The 20,619-nt window shown below is 62.1% G+C and overlaps 1 protein-coding gene across 2 annotated transcripts; it reads right to left on the reverse strand.

Annotated features, from left to right (window-relative positions):
• Positions 1-1,141: 1,141 nt before the first annotated feature.
• Positions 1,142-13,840, reverse strand: RAPGEF3 (Rap guanine nucleotide exchange factor 3). 2 transcript variants are annotated; one of them, XM_054517705.1, is made up of 27 exons: positions 13,622-13,840; positions 9,628-9,681; positions 9,307-9,413; positions 9,112-9,233; positions 8,864-9,038; positions 8,605-8,689; positions 8,305-8,365; positions 8,116-8,192; positions 7,395-7,541; positions 7,198-7,307; positions 6,819-6,907; positions 5,885-5,963; positions 5,537-5,687; positions 5,347-5,429; positions 4,961-5,000; positions 4,761-4,842; positions 4,525-4,671; positions 4,337-4,434; positions 4,073-4,198; positions 3,569-3,750; positions 3,401-3,491; positions 3,075-3,125; positions 2,593-2,680; positions 2,448-2,512; positions 2,220-2,274; positions 2,010-2,081; positions 1,142-1,276 (listed from the first exon to the last, which is right to left on the reverse strand). In XM_054517705.1, exons 1-27 carry the CDS (start codon positions 13,838-13,840, stop codon positions 1,158-1,160), a joined length of 2,775 nt encoding a protein of 924 aa, XP_054373680.1. In that variant the 3' UTR covers positions 1,142-1,157. The 2 variants fall into 2 exon arrangements, with proteins under 2 accessions (XP_054373680.1, XP_036255761.1); XM_036399868.1 differs by having other exon boundaries at positions 6,819-6,910; positions 13,622-13,743.
• Between the last annotated feature and the right edge of the window lie 6,779 nt (positions 13,841-20,619).

Consider the following 20,619-nt stretch of genomic DNA (forward strand, 5'->3'; position numbering starts at 1 on the left):
CCCCCCAAGGAGAGGCTCAGACCCTGTGCCCCCCACCTGGGCAGGTGAGACCCGGCCCCAAACAGCTCCCAAGGATGCTGGGGTGGTGCTGGGATCCCTCCTGGAGCAGGGAGCGGCCCCTGCTGTGCCCCGGGCGGTGCCAGCTGGCACGGGAGCGGCGTTTGGTGCAACAAGGGCCGGGTTTGGCTTCTCCCTCAGCCCTCAGTCATTTCCTGACCTGTCCCCTCCTGGTGCCAGCGCTGTGTCACCTCCCCTGGGGCAGCTCCGGGGCCGTCCCCAAAGTCACATCAGGGGTGGAGGCGCAGGGGGTGACCCCGGGCTCGGGGAAGAACGGGGAGCACAGCCATGAGTACAAAAATACCTCTATTGCTCTGCCTCACCTGCCCGCAGCTCAGCGGGGCCGGATCTGAGTCCAGGGCCGAGCTCTGGGGGGCTCCAGCACAGCCCGGGGCCACTGGGAGCAGAGCCAGGGGCTGCCCCGCCGCCGGCAGCCGGGCCCCCGTCCTTGCTCTGGGCCCCCATCCCCATTCTGGGCCCCCATCCTTGCTCTGGGCCCCCATCCCCATTCCAGGCCCCCATCCTTGCTCTGGGCCCCCATCCCCATTCCAGGCCCCCATCCTTGCTCTGGGCCCCCATCCCCATTCCAGGCCCCCATCCTCACTCTGTGACCCCATCCCAATTCTGGGCCCCCATCTTTTCTCTGGACCCCCCCCATCTCCCTTAGGGGCCATTATCCCCATTCTGGACCCCCATCTTCACTCCGGACCCCCATCCCTGCTCCAGGCCCCCATCCCCATTCTGGGCCCCCATCCTTGGTCTGGACCCCCATCACTGTTCTGGGCCTCCATCCTTGCTCTGGTCCCCCTTCCTTGCTCTGGATTGCCATCCCTGCTCTGGGTCCCCATCATGGTTCTGGATCCCCATCCTCACTCCTGGCCCCCATCCTCACTCTGGGCTCCCATCCCCATTCTGGACCCTCATCCTTGGTCTGGACCCCCATCTTCACTCCAGACCCCCATCCCCGTTCCAGGCCCCCATCCCCATTCTGGGTCCCCATCCTTGCTCCGGACCCCCCATCTCCATTTCGGGCCCCCATCCCCTGTTCCAGGCCCCCATCCCCACTCCAGGCCCCCGTCCCCGCTCCAGCCCCGCTGCCCTCAGGGCTCCAGCTCCCGGGAGAGCCTCAGCAGCTCCTTCTGGCTGTCGATGGCCCTCAGGTGCTGCAGGTAGGCCCAGGTGGACACGGGGTTCCTCACGCTCAGGGACTGCTCCGAGCCTGTGGGGAAGGATGAGATCAAGGCTGGGGTCCCCTCCCTCCCCTGGCACAGCCTGCTGAGCCTGTCCAGCCCTGCAGGATCACCCCACGGAGCCCCTGTGTCACCCCCAAACCTCCCCAAAACGCCCTGGACTGGATCATGGATCCCTCCTTAGATCCATCCATGATCTCTGCATGGATCCCTCCTTAGATCCATCCATGATCTCTCCCTGGATCCCTCCATAGATCCATCCATGGATCCCTCCATAGATCCATCCATGGATCTCTGCATGGATCCCTGCACAGAACCACCCATGGATCTCTGCATGGATCCCTCCACAAATCCATCCATGATCTCTGCATGGATCCCTCCATAGATCCATCCATGGACCTCTGCATGGATCCCTCCATAGATCCATCCATGATCTCTGCATGGATCCCTCCATAGATCCATCCATGGACCTCTGCATGGATCCCTCCATAGATCCATCCATGGATCTCTGCATGGATCCCTCCATAGATCCATCCATGGATCTCTGCATGGATCCCTCCATAGATCCATCCATGGACCTCTGCATGGATCCCTCCACAAATCCATCCATGGATCCCTCCCTGGGTTCCTCCCTGGGTCCCTCCCTGGATCCCTCCCTGGCTCTCTCCACCTCCATCCCCTCTCCCCAGCTCAGGGACCCCGCAGAGGGTTGGGGGTCCCCCGGGGCAGGGTTGGGGTCAGACTGAGGAGCTCCAGACGTACATGTGGAGATCCTGACGGCCTTGGCATCCTCGGGCCGGTGCGGGGAGCGGCTCCGCAGTGGGGACAGCGGTGCTGGGGGACAGAGAGAGGGGGCTCAGGCCCGTCCCCAGGGTCTCAGCCCCATCCTCAGGGTCTCAGCCCCATCCCCAGGTCCCCAGCCCTGTTTAGGGGACCCTCCAGACCCCCTCCCCAGCTCCCTGGAGCGCTCACCGTGCGCGTGGCCCCGGCAGCGCTGCAGGACTCGCACGGTCTTGGCCATCATGTGCTGTGGGCGAGGCACAGAGGTCACCTGCTGCCGCCTGGCCCCCCCTGGATCCCCAAAATCTCTGTCCCCACCACGGCTGTGACCGTCCCTGGCTACTGCAGTGCCAGAGCTCTGCCTGCCAGGGCACAAGGGCACAGCAGGGCCCTCAGAGGGGTCGCCAGACGCACTCTCACCATTTTCTCGAAGTTGATGAGGTTCTCGGCCAGGGTGCGATTGCCCTCGTGGATGAAGGTCATGTCTGGGGGGGTTTGGGGGTCAGAGCGGGGCCCCCGGGGGCGCTGGGCACACCCAGGGGGTCCCCAAAAACCAGACACCCACCTTTGAGCAGCAGGGGCACGAAGGGGATGATGGGGGGGCTCAGCTTGGCCACGGCCAGGCGATAGACACGGTGGTTCCACGAGGGGTCCTGGGGACAGGCAGGGACACGGGGGCTGGGGGTACAGGGGGGGACAGCGGCACCCCCTCCCCATTGCTCCAGGGGCAAACCCCGCTGGGAAGGGGGACATGGGGCAGAAAGGGGGACATGGGGCAGAAGGGGGGACATGGGGCAGGGAAGGGGACATGGGGCAGAAGGGGGGACATGGGGAAGGAAGGGGACATGGGAAAGGGAAGGGGACATGGGGCAGAAGGGGGGACATGGGACATGGGGCAGAAGGGGGGACATGGGGAAGGAAGGGGACATGGGAAAGGGAAGGGGACATGGGGCAGAAAGGGGGACATGGGAAAGGGAAGGGGGACATGGGGTAGGGAAGGGGACATGGGGTAGGGAAGGGGACATGGGGTAGGGGGGCTGCGCTCACCAGCATCCTCTCTAGGGCCGAATGCAGCTTCCGGATCTTGTGGGGCAGCCTCTGTGCAGGGACAGGATCAGAGGCTGGCACAGCCCTGTCCCACCCCAGAGACTCCCATCCTGCTCCAGGGACCCTGGCTGTCCCTCCCCACGTGTTGTCCATTCCAGGCCCCCATCCCAATTCTGGGCCCCCAACTTTTCTCTGGACCCCCCCATCTCCCTTATGGGCCACTATCCCCATTCTGGACCCCCATCTTCACTCCAGACCCCTGGCTGTCCCTCCCCAGGTGTTGTCCCACCCCCCAGGCCCTCCCCTCGCTGTCCCCGCTCTGTCACCTCCCAGGTCTTGGCCAGGCGAGTCACGGCCGTGTTGCTCACACCAAACATCACCGCGAAGAAGGAATTCAGGTTCTTCTGCTCCTTGAGGCTGCAGGCGGGGACAGGAGCGGGTCAGCCGTGGGGATGGGGACGGGGACGGTGACAGGGACACTGACAGGGACTCACTGTGCCGCCAGTTTGATGAACTTGCGCAGGAGCTGCGCGCGCCGCCCGAGCTCGGGGCACAGGCACAGCTCGGTGGCCACCCAGAACTGCAGCTCGTTGAAGCGCCGCAGCATCCGGGCCAGGTTGGCCGTGGCCACCTCGTGGAACTTGTGAGGCCCCACGATGTAGTGAATCATCTCCACCTGCGAGAGAGGCAGGTCAGGGGTGTCCTGAACCCCTTCCCTGGCAGCTGAGGGGTGTCCTGACCCCCTTCCCCAGCAGGTGAGGGGTGTCCTGGCCCCCTTTCCTGGCAGGTGAGGGGTGTCCTGAACCCCTTCCCCAGCAGGTGAGGGGTGTCCTGACCCCCTTCCCCAGCAGGTGAGGGGTGTCCTGGCCCCCTTTCCTGGCAGCTGAGGGGTGTCCTGAACCCCCTTTCCTGGCAGGTGAGGGGTGTCCCAAGCCCCTTCCCCAGCAGGTGAGGGATGTCCTGACCCCCCTCCCAGTCGCTCCCTGCGTGGGCCACACCTGGTGGATGCTCTTGAAGAGGTTCCAGTCGTGGTCGGTCAGGTGGCTGGCCAGGTCCTTGGAGCTGATCAGGTCCAGGGTGTCCGAGGCGCCGGCGTGGGGGCCCAGCTGCTCAGGGTGGGGGGTCTGGGCACGGGACAGGACCCCTGACCCCTCCTGCCCCCGGGAGGGCCGGGTGCCCCAAACCGAGGCACCGCAGCCCCCAACCCCTCCTGGGGGGTCCCCCCGGTGCTGCCCACCCCAGACCCCCCCCCCCGCACTCACCAGGCTGCCCAGCTCATCCCTGCTGACCACAAAGAGCCTCTCGTTGAGGCCCAGCGCCGTGAACACCCCCACGGCGTCCTGCGGCAGCACCGCTCGCTCTGCGCGGAGGGAAGGGCGGGCTGGCACGGAGGAGGGGACAGACCCCGGCCGGGCACGGGGACAAGGCCACCCCGGGGGAGTCCCCTCACCTCCGGCCGAGTTCACCTTGACCAGGACGTGCTCCTGGTCCCGGCGCAGCCGCGGCGCCAGCGCCCGCAGCACATCGCGCACGGCGGCGTTGACGGGCAGCACCGACACCAGGCACGAGTGGTCGGCCCTGAAGATCTCGTAGGGCACTGTGGGGGGACAAAAGGGACCTCAAAGGGACAAAAGGGACCTCAGGGTCCCCGTGCTGCGGGGGACAGTCCCGCTGAGGGGGCAGTACCTTTGTCCTGCGCTCGCAGGGCGCAGGTGCTCTCCAGGATCGCCTCCTCGGGGCTCCCGAGCCACATTCCCGAGCTCCGCGCCTGGGGAAGGTGGGACAGACAGGAGGACACGGCCACAGCCACCACCCCTCCCGTGGCGTGTCCCCAAAGGGCAGAGGGGACCCAGATCCTGCCCTGTCACCCCTCAGGGGGTCCCTACCTTGGGCTGGGGGGACACGCTGCCATCACCGTTCTCCAGCCTGCGGGAAGGGAAGGGGGAGGATGGAGATGCCATTCCTGGTGGGAACGGAACTGGGACCGGCCACCCAAAGGGGCTGCAGCCACCCAAAGGGACTGCGGCCACCTCTGGGGACTGCAGCCACCCCTGGGGACTGTGGCCACCCCTGGGCCACCCTCTGATGACCTCTGAGCCCCCCAGCCCACCCAGGTGCGTGTGCCACCCTCCCCACAGCCAGGAACCCCCACACCGGGGACACGGTAGCACCCAAAATCTCGTCCCCAGGGAAGCGCAGCCCCCTGGGCACCCATGATCGGGGGACATCAGGGAACCCTGAGGGGACACTGGGGGACACCGGGGGGACTCACGCTCGGGGTCGCCGCCGCTCCTGGCCCTGCTCCTGGCACAGCCCGCCCAGCTGAGGGTCCCGGCTCGCCAGGTCCGCCAGGTTCTGCAGGGACAGGGGGCCCGGGCTGAGCACGGGGTGGTCCCTGCAGTGTCACCGTGCCACCCTGGCGGTGTCACCGTGTCACCCTGGCAGTGCCCCCCCGGCCGTACCTGCAGCAGCGCCATGGTGCTGCGGTCGCCCTGCAGCAGCCGCCCGTAGAGCAGCACCCACTGGCTGACGAGCCGCAGGATTTTGCGCCGTTTCCGCAGGGAATAGGAGGCCTTGTCCTGCTCCGAGCCCTCCAGCGGCTCCGCGCGGAAACTGGGACCAGTCAAGGGCACCGGTAAAACGTGGAGAGGGGCAGGGACCCCCAGGGATGGCACCCCAGGAGATGGGGATGTGCCCAAGGGCACTGGAAGGGGATTTGGGGCTCCCCCCGAGGTGACAGGGACGGGGCTGAGCGTGTCCCCAGCGCGTGGCAGAGCCCAGTCCCCCCCAGTTCCTGCACAGAAGGATACTGGTGCAGCAGGGCCCGGCAGAGCTGCGAGGTCGGCATGAACACGGTGTAGGTGAGCAGGAAATCCCCCAGCAGCGTGTCTGTGGGGGACAGGGCACTGTCACTGCTGTCCCCAGCACCGTGGGGACACGGGGACCTGGCCAAGGATCCTCCATGCCCTGCCTGGGGTGTCCCCACCATGGGGACCTGGCCAAGGATCCTCCATGCCCTGCCTGGGGTGTCCCCACCACGGGGACCTGGCCAAGGAACCCCTGTGTCCTGCCTGGGGTGGCCTGGGGTGCCCCACCATGGGGACCCCGCTGGTGGCAGGGCAGATTTTGTTCCTAAAGCCCACGGGAGGGGCTGGATCGTTGGGGTGGGATCACAAATCCCCAGGATCGGCCCCAAGGCAGCGCCTTGTCCCCAGCTGGGATTCGTGACCCGCTGGGGACACCTCCTGGCATTTGTGACCCGCTGGGGACACCTCCTGGCATTTGTGACCCGCTGGGGACACCTCCTGGCATTTGTGCCCTGCTGGGGACACCTCCTGGCATTTGTGACCCGCTGGGGACACCTCCTGGCATTTGTGACCCGCTGGGGACACCTCCTGGCATTTGTGACCCGCTGGGGACACCTCCTGGCATTTGTGCCCTGCTGGGGACACCTCCTGGCATTTGTGACCTGCTGGGGACACCTCCTGGCTCCCGGCTCGCCGGGGTTTCCCCTCTCCGAAGGCAGAGGGAGACCGAGAGGCGCCGAGGAGCCGCTCCCCGCCCAGAGCCGCCGCCCTCTCCCGGCCTCGGCTTTTGGGGATTTTAGTGAGCCCAGGGTGGCACGAGCGGGATTTGGGGTTGGACACCGGGAATGAGGAGCCCCCTTGTCCCTCCGCCTGTCCCCAGCCCCGTGTCTGGGTGGCTTTGGGACAGTCCTCAGCACATGGGGACACCCCCACCTACCCACAGGGTCATAGAGGGTGGCATCGAGCCTCATGAACTCCAGCAGGTGCTCCAGGATCTTCTCAGGTGTCCCAGCTATCACCAGGTACCTACTGGGGACAGGAGGGACGGAGGTGACACCGTGGCCGCGGGCAGGGCCACCACGGGCTGGTGACAGCACGGGCTGGTGTCCCTGCTCCTCGTCCCCTTGTTCCTCCCAAAAACTGCTCCGAGGGAGGCTGGAAAGGACAGAGGGGTGGCTCAGGGGACAAGGGTGTCACCTGCCATGAGGGGGACAGAGGTGTCACCTGCCATGAGGGGGATAGGGACAGGAGTGTCACCTGCCAAAGGGGGACAGGGACAGGAGTGTCACCTGCCACCAGGGGCACAGGGCTGTCACCTGCTGCTCCGTGCCGAGGCCGCCTGGCCGCTGCCCCCCTGCAGGTCCTTCTGCAGCACCAGCACCACCTTGCCGTGCTCCTTCAGCCGCACCGTGTTGGCCTCCACGTCCTGGGGGTGATCCCGCCGTCAGCCCGGCTGGGATCCCCCAAAATTCACCCCAAAATCGCCCCCAAATTTCCCCCCACCCAGGCCCACCTTGAGGATGCGGTTGAAGTCCTGCTTGTCCACGCGCAGGAAGTGACAATTGTCCTCGCGCAGGAGGATGGTGGCCGCCCGCGGGGCGTCGTTCACCAGCGCCAGCTGCCCGAAATCGTCCCCCTCGTGCAGGGTGGCCACCAAGCCCTGGGGACATCATGGAGGGTGAGGGACAGAGACACTGAGGTGTACCCAGAGTGTCCCCCATAGTGCAGGGTGGCCACCAAGCCATAGGAACAGCACAGTGGGGTGAGGGATGGTGACATTGGGGTGTCCCCAGAGTGTCCCCAGAGTGTCCTTTGCAGTGCAGGGTGGACACCAAGCCCTGGGGACAGCACAGTGGGGTGAGGGACAGTGACACTGAGGTGTCCCCAGAGTGTCCCCGCAGTGCAGGGTGGACACCAAGCCCTGGGGACAGCACGGGGGGTGAGATTGGGGTGTCCCCAGAGTGTCCCCAGAGTGTCCCCCTCGAGCAGGGTGGCCACAAAGCCAGAGGGACAGCACGGGGGGTGAGGGATGGTGACATTGGGGTGTCCCCAGAGTGTCCCCGGGGTGTCCCCACAGTGCAGGGTGGCCACCAAGCCCTGGGGATGAGGGATGGTGACATTGGGGTGTCCCCAGAGTGTCCCTCTTGTGCAGGGTGGCCACAAAGCCCTGGGGATGAGGGATGGTGACATTGGGGTGTCCCCAAGGTGTCCCTCCAGCACAGAGACAAACCCACCTTGCCGTGGGTGACCACGTTGACCGAGCCCTTCCAGATGATGTACCAGGAGGTGCCTTTGTCACCTTGGCTGAACACTGGGACAGCGCCCGGGAAAAGGGGGGAAAATTCCCAATTTTGGGAACGGCTCCAGTGTCCCCGGGCTGGGGACACCCCAGTGTGGCTCACGGGGGACTCAGGGTGACTCACAGACGGTGCCTGCACGCTGGTGCCCCTCAAACATCAGCACGGCCGCCAGCTCCCGCTTCACCTGCACAGGGGACAGCGCTGTCACCCCCGGCCGGGCCAGCAGGGGACACGGGGATGGGGAATGGTGGGGAAGGGCCGAGGGAGGCACAGAAATTATCAGAGGAGATGCTTAAATAGGAAGGAAAGGGGTGCAGAAGGATTTGGGGAGCAGGGGAGGATGCCTGGACAGGAGCTGATGGAGTTCAGGAGGGTTTGGGGGCCAGGGGACACCCCGACCCCGCAGGGTTTGGGGACACTCACCGAGTTGGAGAGATGAGCCACGGCTTTGATGTGGAGCAGCTCCTCAAAGATCAGCTCCAGCTCGTCCTGAGTGCGCTGGGCAGGCCTGGGGGGGCCGGGGGGGTCAGCGGCTCCCTGTGCCCCCCTCCCCAGCCCCTTCCCCTCTTTGAGTGACGTTGTTGGGTCCCCCCACCCTCAGCAGCCCCGTGGCTGCTCCAGAGCCCCCGGGCAGGGTCCAAAAAGGGCTCAGAAGGTGCAAAGGAGCCCCTGGGGCACTCACGGCTTGCGCAGGGCCATGGAGAGCAGCGCGTCAGGGCCCAGCTGTGCCAGGAACCCCAAAGCCTCCAGCAGCTCCTCGGGGTCCCGCGGCCCCGCGCCGGGCTCGGGGCTCAGCTCCAGCTCGGCAAAGCGGTAAAACTGCGTGTCCTTGTCCTGGAAGTGCCACTCCTGCCTCACTGCAGGGTACAGCGGCCGTCAGCTCGGCTCTGTGCCCCCCTGAGCCCCCCTGAGCCCCCCCAGAGCCCTCACCGTGGGTCAGGACCCCGCTGTCCACCAGCACCTGCCCGATGCCCACGGCCTGGCCGCGCGTCTGCACGGCCGCGCCGGCGCTCAGCAGCCAATCCACCAAGTCCTTCCCCGAGCAGCACTGCCTGGGGGGGGCACAGGGGGTGAGAACCCCCCGGGACAGCCCCCCCGGAGCCCCCCAGGGTCCCCCCAGCCCACCGGTGGTGCCGCAGGTGGTGCTTGTGGTCGCGGATGAGGCCGGGCCGGGAGCTGCTCAGGTGGGCGAAGAGGAGCTTGCCCGCCCTCCAGATCTTCTCCGAGGATGCCTGAGGGTGGGAGGGGGACAAGGGAGCTCCTGGGGGGGGGTCTGGGCTGTCCCCTGTCCCCTCAGTGCCCTGGGATCGCCACCACCCACCCCGGGAATGGCCCAGCCCAAGGAGCATCCCGAGGGCTCAGGGGTGTGGGGGTGCCCCAGCCCTCACACCCCCCCCCCCAACCTCCCCAAATTCACCTCCCCGGGGGCTTCCCCGGCCCCCCCACCTGGGTAATGCTGTGGCCATAGTCCAGGCTGGATTCCGAGTCCAGGAGCGGGGTCTGGAAAACCAAAGAGGAGGGGGTTGGGATGGGGGGGGCTCTGCTGTGCCCCCATCACCCCACACAGCTGGGGCAGGGGTCCTGGCACCCCCAGAGCAGCCCCAGCTCTTCACCTTCAGGTGAGGGAGCAGCACCCAAATCCTGACTCCAGCACCCAGATCCTGAACCCAGAGCCCAAATCCTGAATTCAGCACCCAAATCCTGAACCCAGAACCCAAATCCTGAACCCAGAACCCAAACCCTGAATTCAGCACCCAAATCCTGAACCCAACACCCAGATCCTGAATCCAGAGCCCAAATCCTGAATTCAGCACCCAAATCCTGAACCCAGCACCCAGATCCTGAATCCAGAGCCCAAATCCTGAACCCAGAACGTAGACCCAGAACGCAGCACCCAGATCCTGAACCCAGAACCCAAATCCTGAACCCAGCACTTAATTCTTGACCCTAGCACCGTTTTCCTGAATCCCGAACCCAAATCCTGAACCCAGCACCCAGATGCTGAACCCAGCCCCAATTTCCTGAATCCAGGACCCATTTCCTGACTCCAGTCCCCCTCTCCAGCTCATTTTTCTCCCAGCTCTCCCCCTCGGGGATGCTCCGGGTAAAACAAACGCGCACAGGGAGGGACGAGCGCCTGTCCCGCAGCCCCGCCCGGATCGCGGGGCAAAGGTGGCCGAGCTCCGGTGGCGGCGCTGCCCGCGGGGACCGAGGCTCCCGGGCCCCTCCTGGCCACGGCCCTGGATAAACAAGCCCGGCCCGCACCCGTCAGACCAGTTCAGCTCCCGGCACCGGGAGCGCTCACCCGGCACGGGGCGCCCTCCGAGGGACGCCCACCCGCACGGGGGGCACCCCCAGGGGGATTCTGGGGTCCCCTTCCCGGCTGTGGGGTCTCGCAGAGACCCAAAAGCGGCGTCTGCAGCGATCCTGCCGGGGTCTGGGTGGGGAGGTTGGGGCAATCCCAGGGCAGGGGGACGGTCCGGATGGATTTCCAGTTGAGGAGGGCAGGAGTTAATTAGCGCAGGAGTTAATTAGTGCGGGATCCTCAGGCCGAGCCTCCGCCTGCTCCCAGCACTTTGCAACGGCTCAGGAGGGATTGGAGGAGCCACGAGCGGCTCTGGGAACGCGGCAGGGACGTGTGTCACCTGGCCACAGCGTCACCCAGGCTGGGACACCGCTCCTGAGGCGGCCACAGTGTCCCCAAGGCAGGGACACGGTGACTCAGGCGCTCTGCAAACTCTGCCGAGCCCCGTGACGGCCGCGGGGAGCGGGAACCGCTCCGAGCAAATGTTTGCAAACGGGAGCCGGGAGGAGCTGGGGACACGGGGCTGCTCTGGGGACATGGAGGTGCCACCCGTGGGAGCCAGAGGTCCCTGTCACCCGTGGGAGCAGGAGGTCCCTGTCACCCCATGGGTGCAGAATGGCCCTGTCACCTCTGTGGGTGCAGGAGGTCCCTGTCACCTCCTGGGTGCAGCAGGTTTGTGCCACCCCATGGGTCCAGGTGACACGCTGTGTGTCCCTCTGCCCAGGTCCCCAAAGGGCCTCTGCTGTCCCCTGGCACAGAGCCCCCTCTGTCCTTGGGGCCCAGAGCCACCCTGTGCTCCAAGGACACCGAAAGAGACACAAAAACCCCGCTCAAGGATCAGATTCCTCCTTCCCGGGATTCCTCACTGCCAGGACAGCTCTGGAATCACCCAAACCCCCCTGCTGTCCCCAGGCCCCCTCCTTGGAGCATCCGCCCCGGGTCAGGACCTGCAGGACGCCCCTGGCCCCCTCCTCGTGACGGCGCGGCTCCAAGCAGCTTCCTAAGGAGTTGCCTTTTCCATCTTCCTGCCCACGGGACACGCCGGGATCCTGCCTTTCTCCAGGATTCCGGCAGCGCCGGGCGCCCGGCCAAGGCCGCCAGCGGCCGTTCCGCGCTCGCGGCCGCTTTTGTTTGGGATCCCGAGGAAAACAAGCGCGGCTATTTCGGGCCTCAGGGCTCCGGAGAAAGTCCTCGCCCATCCGCAGCCTCCGCAGCCTCCGCAGGCCGGGGCTCGGCACTGCATCCTCCGGGATGGGGCTGGGCACCCCCGGGACGGGGCTGGGCACCCTTGGGACAGGGCTGGGCACCCCTAGGACGGGCTCAGCACCCCCTGGGATGGGGCTGGGCACCCCCAGGATGGGGTTGGGCATCACTGGGATGGGCTCAGCACTCCCGGGATGGGGTTGGGCACCCCCTGGGACAGGGCTGGGCATCCCCTGGAATGGGGTTGGCATCCCCAGGGTGGGCTGGGCATCCACCAGGACAGGCTCAGCATCCCCTGGGATGGGCTCAGGGACCTGCTCTGGCTCTGCTGTCCTCGCCAGGGACATGGTGGGGGCTGGCACAGTGGCACTTGTCACTGGCACAGTGGCACTTGTCCCCTGGGTAGGACAGAGCCGCTTGGGGACACTGCTGTCCTTTGGAGCTGGGAGGGATTTGCTGGGATCAGGTCCCCAAGGGGGATGAGATGGAGCTGGGACACCGGGAGGAGTTTCCAGGAGCTTCCAGTGATGGGGACAAGGGACCTGTGTGGCCCCTGAGGCGCTTCCCTGCCCCTCACCTGTGGCTGTGCTGGGACAAAATCCCCCTTTCCCTGCTGGTATCAGCTCCAGTGCCCTCAGTCCCCGGGTGTCCCCCACAGAGGGGACACTCCTGCCGTGCCACAGGTGCCTCCAGGGCTGGTGGGACTGATCCCAGCTTAACCCAGGAGTGCTCCAGGCCTGCTGCTTGCCTGGCTCCCCAGGCTTAGCGCCCCTCCAAAGCCCTCCCCAAAGTCTGCTCGTAAAAGTTTTGGAGAGAAAAATAAATCAGGAAGAAAGGGAAAAAGCGAAGAAAACTTTTCTGGGAGGGAGCCCCTGTGCTCTGTGGAAATGCCCAAAGGGGAGTTTGCCCCCTAAAATAATTCCATTTTTTTCTTGAAAAGTGTCCCAGGCCAAGCAGTGAGGGAAGGGGAAGGACGCAAAGCTCCGGAAGCTCTGCCAGGGCTCCAGGGTCACCTCCCTGCCTGAAGGGGACAAGAAGGGGCTGAGAGCAGGGCCGGGGACCCCGGGGGCTCCCCCCAGCTCCCGGGGCCGGCGCGGAGCCGGGCGGGGGGGGTCGCCAGGGGACAAATCCCTGCAGCAGGAACGGGCAGGGGAACGCTGCGTGTCCCCGGAATGTCCCACCGGGAATGTCCCCCTGGAATGTCCCCCTGGAGTGTCCTTCCTGCTGGGATGCGCCGCCGGGCACCTGGCACCGGGCTGGCTTCACGCCTGGCCGCCCGTTCCGCTCCGCTCCGCCCGTCCCAGCCTGCGCAGCCTCACCTGCAGCCTCACCTGCCCCTTGTGCCCTCACCTGGCCCCCTGCACGCCTGGGTTCACTGCCGGTACCCTCACCTGGCTCCTCGTGCCCTCAGCTGCACGCCTGGATTCACTCCCTGCTCCCTCACCCGGCTCCCCGCACGCCTGGGTTCACTCCCCGTGCCCTCACCTGGCTCCTTCCACCCTCACCTGGCTCCCTGCACTCCTGGACTCCCTCCCCTCCTCTCATTCCTGGATTCCCGGGGCTGGGGAGACCCCGGCCCCGCTGATCGAGCAGACTTGGGGACACGCTCCCCCCAGCCCCACTCCCCCAGCAGATTTGGGGCCACGCTCCCCCCTTTATCCAGGGGATTTGGGGACACGCTCCCCCCCTTACCCAGCGGATTTGGGGACGCGCTCCCCCCCTTACCCAGCGGATTTGGGGACACGCTCTCCCCACTCCCCCAGCGGATTTGGGGACACGCTCCCCCCTTTATCCAGGGGATTTGGGGACACGCTCCCCCCCTTACCCAGCGGATTTGGGGACACGCTCCCCCCCTTACCCAGGGGATTTGGGGACACGCTCCCCCCGCTCCCCCAGCGGATTTGGGGACGCGCTCCCCCCGGCCCCACTCACCCAGCGGATCCCCTGGATGCGGGGCAGGCTCCCCCCGGCCCCCTCCAGCCGCACGTCGTAGCTGGAGCTCCGGAACAAGTGCATCCTCCTGAGCAGCCCCGAGAGCCGGGCTCCGTCCGCTCCGGGACCCCCGGGGGGCTCCAGCCCCGCTCGCCGCGGCCCCGCGCCCCTCCGCGCCCCCCCGGCCGCCGCCCCCGGCCCGGCCCCGCGCACCTTCATGCGGCGGGGGGGGACGAGGCCATCGCGGCCCCGGGGCTGCTCCGCGGCTCCTCGGGACGGGGCCGGGCTCGGGAGCGGCTCCGCCGCCGCCGCCGCCGCCGCGCCGGGCCCGCCCCGGGCACGGCAGCTCCGCCCGCGGCCCCTCCCCGGCTCACACGGCCCCGCACCGGGACCCCGCGGGGGGAGGGACCCCCGGGAACCGTCCTCGGCCATGGGGGGAGGCACAGCCGGGACCCTTTGGGACCCCCGGGACCCGCCCTCGCCCATGGGGGAGGCACAGCCGGGACCCTTTGGGACCCCCGGGAGCCCCGGGACCCCCAGGACCCGCCCTCGGCCATGGGGGGAGGCACAGCCGGGACTCTCTGGGACCCCCGGGAGCCCCGGGAGCGCCGGGACCCTCGGGACTGGGTTTTGGGGGTCTCCAGGAGTCCCTGAGCACCTCAAACCCCGGGGTTTGGGGGGGTCACGGGGGGCTGCCCTGCCCTGCCTGGTGGGGGACCCAGAGAGGCTGGAAGAGGGAGGGGCTTTGTACTGGGAATGGTTCGTACTGGGAACAGTTCATACTGGGAATGGATTGTACTGGGAATGGTTCATACTGGGAATGGATTGTACTGGGAATGGTTCATACTGGGAATGGTTTGTACTGGGAATGGTTTGTACTGGGAGTGGTTCATACTGGGAATGGATTGCACTGGGAATGGTTCATACTGGGAATGGATTGCACTGGGAATTGTTCATACTGGGAATGGATTGCATTGGGAATGGTTTGCACTGGGAATGGTTTGTACTGGGAATGGTTTGCACTGGGAATGGTTTGTACTGGGAGTGGTTCATACTGGGAATGGCTCATACTGGGAATGGTTCATACTGGGAATGGTTTGCACTGGGAATGGTTTGTACTGGGAATGGATTGCACTGGGAATGGTTTGTACTGGGAATGGATTGCACTGGGGATGGTTTGCACTGGGGATGGTTCATACTGGGAATGGATTGCACTGGGAATGGATTGCACTGGGGATGGTTCGTACTGGAAATGGTTCATACTGGGAATGGATTGCCCTGGGATTGGTTCATACTGGGAATGTTCATGCTGGGAATGGTTCTTACTGGGAATGGTTCATACTGGGGACGTGGCCCCCAGCCCCCAGCCCCCAGCTGGAGCAAAGCTGGGGTGGGGCCCAGCGGTTCTGGGAGAGCTTTTACTGGGGTTTTTGGCCAAAAAGGAGAGGGGTTTCTGCCAAAAATTTCAGCTTCTGAAATAAATCCTGATTTTTAAAATCCAAATCTGCCTTTAAATCGGCCCCCACCCCAGCTAGAGCAGAGATGGGAATCCTCAGCTGGATTCGAGGAATTTGGGGAAGATCCTTGAGCCTCCCCTGCTCCCCCTCCTGCCCAGGCACCCGAGCGGCTCTGGGGGTCACACCAGGGTCCCCAATCTGTCCCTCTGAGCTGGGGCCTCCCTTGGGCACATCCTTGAGCAGCAGGACAGGGACAGATCCTGACCTTCCTCCCCCTCTGCCTCTGCGAGCACCTGGAGGCCCAGGACGCTTTTCCTGGGATTCCTGGAGGCTGTGGGAGCACCAGAACCTCCCCGGGCCGGATTCCCCCTCCCCAGGAGCTGCTCCCAGGGCTCTCCCAGCCGGGCTCTCCTCGGCCGGGCCCGGGATCCCGGCCGTGCACAGACACGTCCCCCCATGCAAATCAGAGCTCATTAAGGGAAGGAGGAAGAGGCCTGAGGAAGGCAGCGGCCCCTGGGGCCCGGGCAGCCCCACCCCGGCAGCCCAAGGAGAGCAGAGGCACCTGCCCCGGCCCCGCGGGGGGACTGCGGGCGGCTCCTCCTCTGGATGAGGCTCCACCACCCCATTCCAACCCCATTCCCATCCCAATGTTCCCCGTCCCAGTCCCATTCCATTTTATCCCACTCCATTCCAACCCCATTCCCATCCCAATGTCATCCCTATCCCATTTTATTCCACTCTATCCAATCCCATTCCTATCCCAATCCCATCCTATCCCATCCTGTCATATTCCCTGTTATCCCACCCTATCATATCCCACCCTTTCCATCCCGTTCCAATTCCATCCTATCCCATCCAAATCCAATCCAATCCCATCCCATCCCAATCCCATTTTACCCCACCCTATCCTATCCCACCCTTTCCATCCCACTCCCATTCCCAATCCCGTTTCAGACCCAGCAATGAGGGTCCCCCCACCCCTCATTCCTGGGAATGGCTCCCATTTTTCTATTTTTAGTCCTGTGAGAAGGGTGAGACGGTACAGATGTTAGAACTCATGCTATCACAATCAGAAGCCGACTATTTCTTAATTATAATACAAAACATAATATAATATAATATAATATAATATAATATAATATAATATAATATAATTAATATAATTAATATAATATATTTAATATAATATATTTTAAATTTTAATATGTAAAATATAACCTATTTAATTTAAAATATTGTATAATTATATGTATAGAGATATATAAATTATATGTATGAATTATATAAATATGATATAATTATGTGTATTATACCATTATAATACATAATATAAACGTTTCTTGGCCTGTCAAATTTTCCACAAATGCATTTCCCGCATCCCTGAGGTGTCCCTGGGGTGTCCCTGGTCCCTCATCCCCCTCCAGGGACATTCCCACCCCTCCCAGTGCCCGCGCTGCCCTTGCCGGGCTCGGGAGCCCTCGGGAGCCGCGGCCGTGCCCGGTGCGGGTGCGGGGTCACCGGTCCCGGCCGTTCCCCGGGGCTGCCCGGCTCTGGATCGCCCGGAGCAGCCGCTCTGCCTTATCAGCCTCTTATCGCTCCTTTAACCCGGCTCGTTCGGCTCCGCTTGGACGATCGTTAATTAACGGCGGGTCCCTGCCGAGCTCTGCTGGCTTTGGGGCAGCCCTGGCCTCGCCACCCTCCTGGCAGGAATCTCTTCCCCAAATCCCAAATCCTAAAGGGATAAAAAGATCCACAGGGCAGCAAATGCTGACCCCGCTCCCAAATCCCAAACTGGGTTTGCAGATCCAGCTGACCCCGCTCCCAAATCCTAAACTGGGTTTGCAGATCCAGCTGACCCCGCTCCCAAATCCTAAACTGGGTTTGCAGATCCAGCTGACCCTGCTCCCTGTCCTTCAGCCCCCCTAAAGGCAGAACGGAGTGAAATCCGAGTTAAATCCCAATATTTTCACTCCATCCCCTATTTTGGCTCCGTTTCCTGGGAATGAGCAGCCGGGTCTCGTCCCTGGGCAGGGCAGAAATTCCAGGAGGGACCTGGGAGCTCTGGGTGTCCCCCAGGAGGTTTGGCTGGCAGCTGGGGGTGCAGGAAATCTCCCATATTTATCATCTCCCCGGTTCACCGGGACACGGCCACAAATCAGCCCTGAAAATCCAATCCTGGGGAAAACGGTTGGGAATTTACAGCGCTCCAAACAGCGCGGGTTTATCCTTTAATGCTGCTGGTTTATGTATTTCTCTCCCTCCAACCCTATTTATTTCCTGCTTATTGGCCCAGCCTCCCCTAATTTATGTTTTCATTACTTTGATTAACGCCCCTGCTCCCCTGACATCCTTATTCCGGCGCAGTTCCCCCAAACCCTCGGTGTTAAATAATCCTCGGATTTAGCTGGGATGATTTGTAATTTAATAAGCGGCTCCAGCGCCGTGTTTTATCTCCTAATTGGGCCGGAATTAGCAGCAATTCCGGAATTAACACAAATTATGGGACACCCCTTGTTGTTACACGGGGTTTTATTGGGTTGGAACAACAGCTTTAGGAATTATCTGAGCTGCATTCCCCAATTCTGGGTGTGATTCATTTCTGGATCGTCCACGGGTGATAGCTCAGGCAGGAATTGCTGCTGTGAAGGAGAAGCTGCTCCTGAGGAAGGAAGGAAGGGAGGAAGGAAGGAGAGTTTTGGTCTCCCAGGTGGTTTAATTTCATTCCCTCATTATCATCCGGGGAACGTGATGGGTCTTGTTCTCCCGGTCTTTCCGTGCCCGCTCGGCTCCTTCCTGAAACAATTCCCAGATTTGCGTCTCCGAGGAGCTGCAGACGCCTCAGATCTGAGTCCAGCAAGAGCCGAGCGTCCAGGAAACTGTGGAAAAGTGGAAAAAGTGGAATTGTTCAGGTTGGAAAAGCCCGCTAAGGTCACTGAGTGCCCCCAGTAACCCAGAGAGAGGAGAAAGAAAAGCAATGCTTTTCCCAAAGGTGGGATTTGCTTTTCCCAAAGATGGGATTTGTTTTTTCCCAAAGACAGGATTTGTTTTTCCCAGAGGTGGGATTTGTTTGTTTTTCCCAAAGGTGGGATTTGTGTTTCTTTTTCCCAAAGGTGGGATTTGTTTTTCCCAAAGACAGGATTTGTTTCTTTTCCCCAAAGATGGAATTTGGTTTTTCCCAAAGATGGGATTTGGTTTTTCCCAGAGGTGGGATTTGTTTCTGTTTCCCAAATATGGGATTTGTGTTTCTTTTTCCCAAAGATGGGATTTGTTTTTCCCAAAGATGGGCTTTGGTTTTCCCAAAGATGGGATTTGTTTTTCCCAAAGATGGGATTTGTTTGTTTTTCCCAAATATGGGATTTGTTTTTCCCAAAGATGGGATTTGTTTTTTCCCAAATATGGGATTTGTTTCTTTTTCCCAAAGATGGGATTTGTTTTTTCCCAAAGATGGGATTTGTTTGTTTTTCCCAAATATGGGATTTGTTTCTTTTTCCCAAAGATGGGATTTGTTTTTTCCCAAAGATGGGATTTGTTTGTTTTTCCCAAATATGGGATTTGTTTCTTTTTCCCAAAGATGGGATTTGTTTTTCTTAAAGATGGGCTTTGGTTTTCCCCAAAGATGGGATTTGACACCAGGACGAGCTGGGACCTCCCCATTTCCTCAACTTTTCCCTCTTCCTTTCCCCTTTGGGCCTTTGGCATTTCTGGGGGCTCAGTCCCAGTTCCTCCCATGGCTGAAATGTTCCTTTAAAAGGGGCAAAACAAAACTCAAGGCCAAACCCTCAGCACAGAACTCCAGGCTGTTCCCAGCTGTCGGGAAGCAAACAGGGCTGTCCCCATCCCGGCTGATTTTCCTCCTTTTGTTCCCAGCTCCAGCCCCGGCAGGGAGGAGGAGGAGGGAGGAGGAGGAAGGATCCCTCATCCGGTAAATCCGGCTGTTTCCCAGCTGTTCCCGAGGCTCGGGCAGGAGCAATAACCGGGAAAGCTCCGGGCAACCCGGCCACAGGTGCTGGGGAGCGGGGCCAAGGTCCACAGCCCTGGAAACCCAGGTGGCACCTCAGGTGTCACCTCAGGTGGCACCCGGAGCTGCTGCCTGGGGTGGGCAGTGCTGAGAAGGCAAATTTTGGGTCAAAAAGTGAAGAAAACGGGTGGGAGCTGCTGGGCTGGGCTGGGCTGGGATGGAGGAGCAGGAACATCGCTGTTCCCACCTGGAGTGGTTCCTCCTCCTTCTCCTCCTCTCCCCATCCTCATTTCCATCCCATCCACCTTTGGAAAATCCAGGTGGCACCCGGAGCTGCTGCCTGGGGTGGGCAGTGCTGAGAAAGCCAATTTTGGGTCAAAAAGTGAAGAAAACGGGCGGGAGCTGCTGGGCTGCGCTGGGGTGGAGGAGCAGGAACATCGCTGTTCCCACCTGGAGTGGTTCCTCCTCCTCCTCCTCCTCTTGTCCTCATTTCCATCCCATCCACCTTTGGAAAATCCCGGTGTCACCAGGAGCTGCTGCCTGAGGTGGGCAGTGCCGAGGGGCTGGGGAGCAAATTTTGGGTCAAAAAGTGGGAAAAAAAAGGGTGGGAACTGCTGGGCCAGGATGGGATGGAGGAGCAGGAACATCGCTGTTCCCACCTGGAGCGGTTCCTCCTCCTTCTCCTCCTCTCCCCATCCTCATTTTCATCCCATCCACCTTTGGAAAATCCAGGTGCCTGAGGTGGGCAGTGCTGAGGAAGCCAATTTTGGGTCAAAAAGTGAAAACAAAACCAAAAACACCCCAAACAAACCAAAAAACCAAAAGAACCCCACAAAAACCCAATCAGCCAATGAACCAAAAAATAAAAAAATACAACAAAAAAAAAAATCCCCAAAACCAAACCAACAACAACAAAAAAAAAAACAAAAAAAACCAAGAAAAACAAAAAACACGTCCTGAAACAAACCCCGAAAAACCAAAAAAAACTCCCAAAAAACCTCTAAAAAAGAACAAAAAAAACACCCCAAAAAATCAAAAAAACAACCCCAGACTTTGCCCTTCCTCAGCCCTGAGCCGTTTCCCACCTGCACAAAAATCAGCCCAGAGCATCTCCAAGGCTCGGGCAGAGTCAGCAGAGCCGGGATGACAAAATCGGCCCCGAATTCCCGGGGGGAATTGGGCGTGAGAGGGAGAACGGGGCGAGGAGGAGCCGATCTCTGATCTCACCTGGCGCTGCTGACGCCGCTCGTTCCGCTCCCGCATTCCTGCAGCCGCAGCAGGAAATGGAATTTTTGCTTCGCTGCTCTCGAGGTTTTTACGCTCAAAATCCCACGGCGGGGCGGGAGCTGCGAGTCCTTGGGCAAGGACAGCCGGGGTTTTGGGGTTTTCATGGGGTTTTTGGGGTTTTCATGGGGGTTTTGGGGTTTCACAGGGTTTTGGGGTACCACTGTGTTTTAGGGTGTCACGGGGTTTTTTGGGATTTCACTGGGGTCATTGAGGTTTTTGGGGTGTCACTGGGTTTTGGGGTGTCGCTGAGTTTTAGGGATGTCACTGGGGTTTTGGGATTTCACTGGGTTTTGGGT

Source organism: Molothrus ater, chromosome 30 (genome assembly GCF_012460135.2).
Source record: "Molothrus ater isolate BHLD 08-10-18 breed brown headed cowbird chromosome 30, BPBGC_Mater_1.1, whole genome shotgun sequence".
NCBI classification, from domain to species: domain Eukaryota; kingdom Metazoa; phylum Chordata; class Aves; order Passeriformes; family Icteridae; genus Molothrus; species Molothrus ater.